The sequence below is a fragment of the Myotis brandtii genome, unplaced genomic scaffold (assembly GCF_000412655.1).
Source record: "Myotis brandtii unplaced genomic scaffold, ASM41265v1 scaffold168, whole genome shotgun sequence".
NCBI classification, from domain to species: Eukaryota; Metazoa; Chordata; class Mammalia; order Chiroptera; family Vespertilionidae; genus Myotis; species Myotis brandtii.
The window spans coordinates 689,052-699,525 of NW_005356173.1; the positions used below are offsets into that span (position 1 = coordinate 689,052).

The 10,474-nt window shown below is 40.9% G+C and overlaps 1 protein-coding gene and 1 pseudogene across 1 annotated transcript; one reads left to right on the forward strand and one right to left on the reverse strand.

Annotated features, from left to right (window-relative positions):
• Positions 1–1,937: 1,937 nt before the first annotated feature.
• Positions 1,938–3,034, forward strand: LOC102251682 (taste receptor type 2 member 41). The gene has a single exon (XM_005862834.2). It carries the CDS (start codon positions 2,108–2,110, stop codon positions 3,032–3,034), a length of 927 nt encoding a protein of 308 aa, XP_005862896.1. The 5' UTR covers positions 1,938–2,107.
• Positions 3,035–3,117: 83 nt separating this feature from the next.
• LOC102251984 overlaps positions 3,118–10,474 on the reverse strand; it is a 10,844-nt pseudogene continuing 3,487 nt past the window's right edge.

Below are 10,474 nucleotides of genomic sequence, written 5' to 3' on the forward strand. Positions count from 1 at the left end.
GCTGCAAGCCCCTCGGAGAGAAAGCTGCCCTCGGGTTCCGACCGATGCCAGACAGTCCCGCTTCTCCCGTATGAGTCTGGGTCCCTAGAGACTCGCCCGGAACTGGAGCTCAGAGCCTGAGACTCCCTCCCGATTGAAAACGACAACCGAGCCCTCAGCCGCCAGCCCGCTCCACATGCACCTCTGCACCTCAGTATTTTACTTCCGCACTGTGCCCCCTCTGAGTCTCGGTATGCTTTTCTCTTTCCTTCTAGTTGTAGAATTTCCACTCAGCCAGCCTTCCTGTGGTTCTGGATGATGTCCGTTCCGTCTTTTAGTTGTATTTTTGAAGTGGTTGTTCGAGGCAGCAAACTCCAGCGTTTACCTATGCTGCCATCTTGGTTTCTCCCATAAAAATGTTTTAAACAAGTGTGGAAGAAGCACAAATTTGATATATTAAACAGAAAACATCTGAGTATGGATTGATTTGAATCTATTTTAATTTCTTTTTTTTATTGTTTAAAATATTACATGTGTCTCCTTTTCCCCCCATTGACCCCTCCCCGGCCACTCCCAACCCCCAGGACAAGCCCCAATTGCCCCAGTGTCCACATTCATTGGTTATGCTAATATGCATGCAAACAAGTCCTTCGGTTGATTTCTTACAGCCTCCCCCCCCGCCTTTGCCCTCCCCTGCTTCCCTCTGAGGTTTGATGGTTCGTTTGGTGCTTCTCTGTCTCTGGATCTATTTTTGTTCATTAGTTTATGTTGTTCATTATATTCCACAAATGAGTGAGATCATGTGATATTTATCTTTCTCTGACTGGCTTATTTCGCTTAGCATAATGCTCTTCAGGTCCATCCTATTTTTATTTTTAACATGGTCTCATAGGGATCTCTCTTTTAAAATAATTTTTATTGATTTTAGAGAGAGAGGAAGCAGGGCGGGGGTGGGAGGAAGAGGTCAATTTGTTGTTCCATTTATTTATGCATTCATTGGTTGATTCTTGTATGTGCCCTCACCAGAGATCTAACCAGCAACCTTGGCATATTTGGACGACGACAACTAAGCTACCCAGTTAGGGCTGGGATCTCTTTTTAATTTTGGTGTTGGAGGACAGTATTCACACATGCCTTGTAAGCTTTAGTATCTCAGTGTGGTAGACAGACTCTAAGTTGGCCCCTCATGTCCCCCACCCCTGGTATCCTCACCAATGTATAACCCCCTTCTTTTGAGTGTCTGTGGGGAATGTGACTTGCGTCTAGCCAATAGAATATAACAAAGGTGATAGGATGTCACACCTGTGATTACATTTTGATATTTAAGACTCTCTCTAGAGACTCACTTTGCTGGCTTGAGCCTCCATGTTGAAACAGTCCATTTGGCAAAGACTTCAGGCAGCCACTAGGACCTGAGGTTGACCTTCAGCTGACATCCAGCAAGAAGCAGATGCTCTCAGTCCCATAAACATGAGGAAATGAATTATCTCACTGGAAGCATAAAGCTAGTTTAAACATTGTCAATCATTTATACGTCAGGGGCCAAGAAGGATTTAAGAAGAGGTTTGCTACCAAGGTATCTGAGCTTGAAGGGGGTGACTACTCCTAGGTAAGGATGGACGTGTAACAGGAAAGCTTGGCTAGATACAGACTTCCTTAGCTTTAGTGTTTGCTTAGGTCTTGGCCATATGAATGTCTCTCTGTACTTCTTGCTTATATACTTAATATCTTGAGAATGACCTGATGGGGAGGTGTGTGTTTACAGGGCCCAAGGATGGCATAAGAAGGATGAAACTCAGTCACAGACTCCCTGAGAAGCCCTCTACATTTATGTTAACCATGGCAACATGTAGGCAAAACCAGAAAAACCAAATCAGGGGCGGTTGGTAGCATAATGGTAACTGAGCCTGGGAGAAATTTGCATCCTGGGAGGAAAGGTGAGCCAAGTTCACCTTTCCTCCATAGCCATAGCCAAGCATCTTCCTTTTAAGTGAGCTCTGGCTCAAATGCAGAGCCTGAGCATTCTTTTCACATCCCCTGAGGAAAAATCAAAAGAAGGACTGTGAGTAGGGGTAATAAGGAGGCCAAGGACCAAGGCGCAGGGGTGGTGACCAGAGAAGGGGCCAAAATGCAGCCAGCATTCACAGCCCTCTTCATGCTGCTCTTTGTCCTGCTGTGTCTCCTGGGAATCCTGGCCAATGGCTTCATTGTGCTGGTGCTGAGCAGAGAATGGAGGCGGCTTGGGAGGCTGCTCCCTTCTGACATGATCCTCATTAGCTTGGGTGCCTCCCGTTTCTGCCTACAGTGGGTTGGAATGGTGCACAACTTTTACTCCTTCTTCCACCTGGAGGAGTTCAGCAAGGGTCCTGCAGGGCAGCTCATTAGATTCCAATGGGACTTCCTGAATTCAGCCACCTTCTGGTTTGGTACCTGGCTCAGTGTCCTCTTCTGCGTGAAGATTGCTAACCTCACCCACCCTACCTTCCTCTGGCTGAAGTGGAGGTTCCCAGGGTCAGTGCCCTGGCTTCTGCTGGGCTCTCTCCTGATCTCCACCGTCGTTGCCCTGCTCTTCTTCTGGGGAAACTACTCTGTGAATCAAGGTTTCTTCATTAGAGAAGTTTATGAGAATATGACCTACATGGAGAGGGTCATTAGCATGGAAATTCACTATTTCCTACCCCTCAAATTTGTCACGTTTTCAATTCCTTGCTCTGTTTTTCTGGTCTCGACTGCATTGTTGATTCATTCTTTGAGGAGACACACTCGGACAATGCGGCAAAGTGCCCATAGCCTGCAAGACGCCAGCACCGAGGCTCACACCAGAGCTCTGAAGTCACTCATCTTCTTCCTCATTCTTTACATTCTGTCTTTCATGTCCCTGATCATTGATGCTGTAGGCTTCTTTTCAACAGAGAATGACTGGTTCTGGCCATGGCAAATTGTAACCTACCTGTGCACATCTGTCCATCCCTTTATCCTTATCCTCAGCAGCCCCAGGCTTCGAGAGGTGTTCAGGCAGCTACTTCTGTTGGCCAGGGGCTTCTGGCTGGTGTAGGTGCCATGGTCTCCTTATTCTGATCCCCAGAAGAGACTCAAGTGAGGATGACAGAACCACGGCCCATCTACATGGAAATATCTTCATAGGTAGATGTCTACTGGATCATGCTGTGGGCTCCTCCTTTGAAAGGAGAGAAGGAGAACAAAATCTGGGAACACTCTGAGCATGATACCTCTATTGGGACACTATTAAAATAGGGCCCCATGGATCCCAGAGAGCCAATATTGTCCAGAAGGTCAGAATACAAAATTTTGTGCTATTCTCTATGTTTGTATACTCTGTGTTGAGAGGAAGCCTTAAAACAAAATAATGCTCTTCAGTTAAATGTCTTGATTAAGTATACTATCTTATCTTGAAAGCCTAATGGGAAATTAAGAAAAAATATTGTCCACAACTGAATTGGGGTGTAGATGGGGAAGCAGCACCCTTCGCGAGGATAATGTCAAGGTTACTACTAAGGGACAGTTGTGGTAGACAGTGGCTGGGCTGTGAGGTCTAAATGCTCTTCCTTTTGTGGAGATTCTTTGCCTCACACCAAAGCTTGGGTAATTTGGTTTTAATTTTGTTAAAGCTGCTGAAAGGATTCTTTACACTACCCCCATCTCTTTTTTAATTGATATTTCCATTGTTCTATCTCTTATTTTCTCCTCTCTGAAGTCTAAGCGGCAGCCAGACTTTGTCCAGGTTTATTCTCCCTCCTCAAGCAAATGTCACCAAGTCACATGTGAATAGAATAAACATGTACTTTTGTTCTGAAAAACAAACATTCAAGAATTTCACTTAGTTTGTGTCAAAAAACTATTGAACCTCTTTTTTTTTTTTATTGCTAAAAGTATTACAAAGGGTATTGCATATGTGTCCTTTTTTTCCCCCCTGCCCTTGACAATCCCCTGGCCTCCCCTGGCCTCCCCTACCTGAACCTCTTTTTTTAAAAAAAAGTAAAATAATGGTCTTATTAAATCTTTGTTTAAATGTTTTAAAATAGTTTGCTTCAATTACTATGCAGTTAGTTGTTTTTATTTTTTATTTATTTTTATTTTTTTGATTGTTGTCTTAAAAAAAATTTTGTTTTATTGCTTAAAGTATTACAAAGAGTATTACATATGTCTCCTTTTTTTCCCCCTTTACCTTCCCCCGGCCTCCCCTACCTCCCAGTGTCTTGTGTCCATTGGTTATGCTTATATGCATGCACACAAGTCCTTTGGTTGATCTCTTACCGCCCCCCCCTCCCCAACCCTCCCTGGCCTTCCCGCTGTAGTTTGACAGTCTGTTCGATGCTGCTCTGCCTCTGTATCTATTTTTGTTCATCAGTTTATAATGGTCTTTATTATCCATAAATGAGTGAGATCATGTGGTATTTTTCTTTCATTGACTGGCTTATTTCACTTAGCATAATGCTCTCCAGTTCCATCCATGCTGTTGCAAATGGTAAGAGTTCCTTCTTTTTTACAGCAGCATAGTATTCCATCGTGTAGATGTACCACAGTTTTCTAATCCATTCATCTACTGATGGGCACTTAGGCTGTTTCCAAATCTTAGCTATGGTGAATTGTGCTGCTATGAACATAGGGGTGCATAGATCCTTTCTGATTGGTGTTTCTGGTTTCTTGGGATATATTCCTAGAAGTGGGATCACAGGGTCAAATGGGAGTTCCATGTTTTGTTTTTTGAGGAAACTCCATACTGTCTTCCATAGTGGCTGCACCAGTCTGCATTCCCACCAGCAGTGCACAAGTGTTCCTTTTTCTCCACATCCTCTCCAGCACTTGTCGTTTGTTGATTTGTTGATGATAGCCAGTCTGACAGGTGTGAGATGGTACCTCATTGTTGTTTTGATTTGCATCTCTCGGATGATTAGTGACTTTGAGCATGTTTTCATATGTCTCTTGGCTTTCTGAATGTCCTCTTTTAAAAGGTGTCTATTTAGATCCTTTGCCCATTTTTTGATTGGATTGTTTATCTTCCTTTTGTTAAGTTGTATGAGTTCCCTATAAATTTTGGAGATTAGGCCCTTATCAGATATAATGTTGGCAAATATGTTCTCCCATGTAGTGGGCTTTCTTGTTGTTTTGTTGATGGTTTCTTTTGCTGTGCAGAAACTTTTTATTTTGATGTAGTCCCATTTGTTTATTTTCTCTTTAGTTTCCAATGCCCTAGGATCTGTATCGGTGAAGAAATTGCTTCGGCATAGGTCTGAGATTTTGTTGCCTTTGGATTCTTCTAGTATTTTTATGGTTTCCGGTCGTATATTTAAGTCCTTTATCCATTTTGAGTTTATTTTTGTGTATGGTGTAAGTTGGTGGTCTAGTTTCATTTTCTTGCATGTATCTGTCCAATTTTCCCAGCACCATTTATTGAAGAGACTGTCTTGACTCCATTGTATGTTCTTGCCTCCTTTGTCAAATATTAATTGAGCGTATTGGTTGGGGCTGATTTCTGGGCTCTCTATTCTATTCCATTGATCTATATGTCTGTTCTTGTGCCAGTACCAGGCAGTTTTGAGAACAGTGGCTTTGTAATACAGCTTGATATCTGGTATTGAGATCCCACCTACTTTCTTCTTTCTCAGGATCGCTGCAGCTATTCGGGGTCGTTTTTTGTTCCAGATGAATTTTTGGAGAGTTCGTTCTAGGTCTGTGAAATATGCCGTTGGTATTTTAATGGGAAGTGCGTTGAATTTATAGATTGCTTTGGGCAGTATGGACATTTTAATGATGTTGATTCTACCAATCCAAGAACATGGTATGTTCTTCCATCTCTTTATGTCTTCCTCTATCTCTTTTTTCAACGTCCTGTAGTTTTCTGAGTAGAGGTCTTTTACCTCTTTAGTTAAGTTTATTCCTAGGTAGCTTAATTTTTTTGGTGAGATGGTAAATGGGATTGCTTTTTTAGTCTCTCTTTCTGCAAGTTCACTATTGGTGTATAGAAATGCCATAGATTTCTTGGCGTTAATTCTGTATCCTGCTACATTGCCGAATTCTTTTATTAAGTCTAATAGTTTTTTGATGGAGTCTTTAGGGTTTTTTAAGTATAATATCATGTCATCTGCAAATAAGGACAGTTTTACTTCCTCTTTTCCAATTTGGATGCCTTTTATTTCTTCTTCTTGTCTAATTGCAATGGCTAATACTTCCAGTACTATGTCGAACAGGAGTGGTGAGAGTGGGCATCCCTGTCTTGTTCCTGTTTTTAGGGGAAATGGTGTTAGTTTTTGTCCATTGAGTATGATGTTGGCTGTGGGTTTGTCATATATGGCTTTTATTATGTTGAGGTATGATCCTTCTATTCCCACCTTGCTGAGAGTTTTTATCAAAAATGGGTGTTGAATTTTGTCAAATGCTTTTTCTGCATCAATTGATATGACTATGTGGTTTTTTTCCTTCAATTTGTTTATGTGATGTATCACGTTGATTGATTTGCGGATATTGTACCATCCTTGCATCCCTGGGATAAATCCTACTTGGTCATGGTGTATGATCTTTCTGATGTACTGCTGGATCCGATTTGCTAAGATTTTGTTGAGGATTTTGGCATCTATGTTCATGAGGGATATTGGCCTGTAATTCTCTTTCATTGTGTTGTCTTTACCTGGTTTTGGTATTAGGGTGATGCTGGCTTCATAGAATGAGCTTGGAAGTGTTCCTTCCTCTTGGATTTTTTGTAGTAGTCTGAGGAGGATAGGTTTTAGTTCTTCCTTGAATGTTTGGTAAAACTCCCCTGTGAAGCCGTCTGGTCCTGGGCTTTTGTTTGCTGGAAGCTTTCTGATGACTGCTTCAATTTCTTCCATAGTTATTGGCCTGTTGAGATTTTTAGATTCTTCCTGATTAAGTTTTGGAATGTTGTATTTTTCTAGAAATATGTCCATTTCCTCCAGGTTGTCTAGTTTGTTGGAGTAGAGTTGTTCATAGTATTTTTTAACAATCATTTGTATTTCTGTGGGGTCTGTTGTTATTTCGCCTCTATCATTTCTGATTTGGTTTATTTGGGTCCTCTCTCTTTGCTTTTTGGTGAGCCTGGCTAGAGGTTTGTCGATCTTGTTTATCCTTTCAAAGAACCAGCTCTTGGTTTCATTGATTTTCTGTATTGTTTTTTTGGTCTCTATGTCATTTATTTCTGCTCTAATCTTTATTATCTCCTTCCTTCTGCTCACTCTGGGCTTTTCTTGTTGCTCTCTTTCTAATTCTTTGAGCTGTAGATTTAGATGATTTACTACCATTTTTTCTTGTTTGTTGAGGTAGGCCTGTAGAGCTATAAACTTCCCTCTCAGGACTGCTTTCATTGTGTCCCAAAGGTTTTGGATTGTTGTGTTTTCATTGTCATTAGTTTCCAGGATGTTTTTAATTTCTTCTTTGATCTCATTGGTAACCCAATCAATATTTAATAACATGCTATTCAGCTTCCAAGTGTTTGAGTATTTTGGGTTGTTTTTATTGTAGTTTATTTCTAATATTATGCCCTTGTGGTCTGAGAAGATGCTTGGTATGATTTCAATCTTCTTGAATTTGGGGAGACTTTGTTTGTGACCCAATATGTGGTCTATTTTTGAAGATGTCCCATGAGCACTTGAGAAGAACGTATATTTTGTTGCTTTGGGGTGAAGTGTTCTGAAGATGTCAATTAAGTCCATCTGATCTAGTGAGTCATTTAGGATTGCTGTTTCTTTGCTGATTTTTTGTCTAGCAGATTTATCCAGTGATGTCAGTGGTGTATTAAAGTCCCCTACTATGATTGTATTGTTGTCGATCTCTCCCCTGATGTCTTCCAGGAGTTTTCTTATGTATGTGGGTGCTCCTGCATTGGGTGCATATATGTTTATCAGGGTTATATCCTCTTGTTGTATTGATCCCTTTAGTATTATGAAGTGGCCTTCCTTATCTCTTGTTATGGCCTTCACTTTGAGGTCTATTTTGTCGGATATAAGTATTGCTACCCCAGCTTTTTTTTCATTTCCATTTGCCTGAAAGATATTTTTCCATCCCTTCACTTTCAGTCTGTGTGAGTCCCTTTTAATGAGGTGGGTCTCTTGTAGACAGCAAATGTATGGGTCATGTTTTTTTATCCATTCAGCCACTCGATGTCTTTTGATTGGACCATTTAGTCCATTTACGTTTAAAGTTATTATTGAAAGGTACTTGTTTGTAGCCATTTCTTTTTTTGTGTGGCTGTTTTCTTTCTGGGCTTTTTATTTCTTCTTTTTACACCAGTCCCTTTAGCATTTCACAGTGAACTGGTCCCCTGTTTAAAAAGTTTGAGGACCCCTGATTTAGTGAATGCAGCACCGCAGTCAAGCTACTGGCTGCAAAGAAGACATCAGAGGTCTGACCCTGGAGATTTTTCCCAAAGGCTTTTATAAAAGATAGAACATTTTTAAGAACGACAATAGTAACAACGAAATCAAAATTTGCACTACAGAGTACAAATGCTCAGCGCGCTATACAGTTATTCCATCTAATATTTGTATCATTGTTTATGCCATCAAACATAAAACAAGTGCTTGTAGGAAGTCCACTAAAATTTCAAAAGCATCATGCCTGCCTGTCCACTGAGAATGGCAAATTTCCTTCAGTTCTTTACCCCTTTCTTCATTGTTCTGAAAGAGGATAGAAATTACATTGTCAGGCTCTAAAAGCAGTTGTGGTGATCGATGGAAAAAAGAACAAACTTCCTCAATTGTTCCTAACGCAACAGACACTCCCATAACAGGCACCGATTTTGCTAACCACATATTTAAGGCACAGGAAGAGCAGTGTGTGTAGACAGCTTGGGGATATTTCTCCAAAAGTCTAGAAGCAACAACTTTCATTTTGGAAGAAAATCTACTGGACACAATGTAAGCCTGGCCATGACAATATTCCATGTTTAATGCCCACTTCTCAGTCATCGTAGTGTGAAATTTCATAGTCAAAATTTCGGCATCAGCTTCATAAGGCAAGAAACCCACAAATTCCTCTCGTAGGTTATGAGCTTCGTCAACAAACCTCACCAACACGGGCAGCTCTTCCCCTGCTGTGTCCACTACGTCGAAAAGAAGTGAGAGTCTCTCACTTCCCTGAGCGTTTCTTCCCAAATGCAGCTCTCACAGATCTCTAGCATCTGTTTCTGCTGCGCTTTTGAACAGAACAGTGTGTTGACTGCTGTTGTCTCAAAGCGCTTTCACAGAACCTCTTCACCAGAATTTATCCGGCACTCCAACAGTGCCTGAAAGTTGTCAGGAGTAAAGAGACCTTCTGGGATTTCATCAGCTTCATGTCCATATAGAGGTATGTTTTGTTTTCCCACAAGAATCACAATTTCAAATAAAGATTTTAAGTATTCTTTGTTTTCCTTCTCCTCAAGGGTTAAAGGTAAAATGTCTTCATCCTGTTCTTCACCTCCTTCTGTATTGGAGTTCTGAGCATTGGTGTTGTTGATCTCTTTATGTTTTTGTTTCTGTTCAGAAGTTTCGTCAATTTTTTTCAGTTTCAGTGTCCTGATTTCATCTTCACTCAGTGACAGCTGGAGACAGCGGGTATCTGCTGGGCAGCATGGGACATGATACTGATATGAAGAAATGTCAGCAGGCTAGCTATCCCTCTTCATCCTGTGGGCTGCCAGAGTTACATGGATGACAAATCTGGAACAGTGTGCCTGCTGCAAGGTGTCTGAGGTTCCCTGAGATGGGGGGTGGGGGTGGGGAAAGACAGAGTATAGGGAAATAATAGCTACAGGATGGAAGTGTTGAGCTCCTCACCCCTGGTACACATTACTAAGAAGAAAGCTGATTTAGAGTACTGTTGTGTAGTGTCAATATTTTCCAGAAAAACAAATAAATATAATAGAGGTAAAGAAATGCATGAAAAAATAAAAACAGGATTTCTCAGAACTTAAAAAAATATTTAAGTCTGGGTAAGGAAAAAACCTCACATCTAGATGTAATTTAGCAAAACTGAAAATGTCAAATATTTTTTAAAAAGGCAGGTCACCTAAAAACGATCAAGAATCAGGCTGACAACAGACTTCAATGCAATAATAAATGCAAAAAAAAATCAGAACCAACATCACATAGACTATGTGTTTCCTCTATATCACTAAACATTTGAAATACAAAATGGTTTTTAAAAATAAACCCATGTCTGTGATCGCACTCATATGTGGAATCTAAGTAACAAAATAAACTGATCAATGGAGTGGATCCAGAAACATGGAGGCATGGAATAGAGTGCAGAATCTCATAGGGAAGGCAGGGGAGGGTGGGTGGGTGGGAGGTAGTAAACCAAAGACCTTGTATGCATATATGCACAACCTATGGACACCGACAACAGGGTGGTGAAGGCCTGGGGCAGGGGGGCAGGGAAAAAAACAAAAAATAAAAAAGCTGACATCTGTAATACTTTCAACAATAAAGATAAATTACCAAAAACAATACACAAATTCTTATTCCAGACTCCCACCAAGAAG

What these genes read in the sequence shown, in the direction of transcription:
- LOC102251682 (XM_005862834.2), top strand. Translation starts at nt 2,108, where the DNA reads ATGCAGCCAGCATTCACAGCCCTCTTCATGCTGCTCTTTGTCCTGCTG.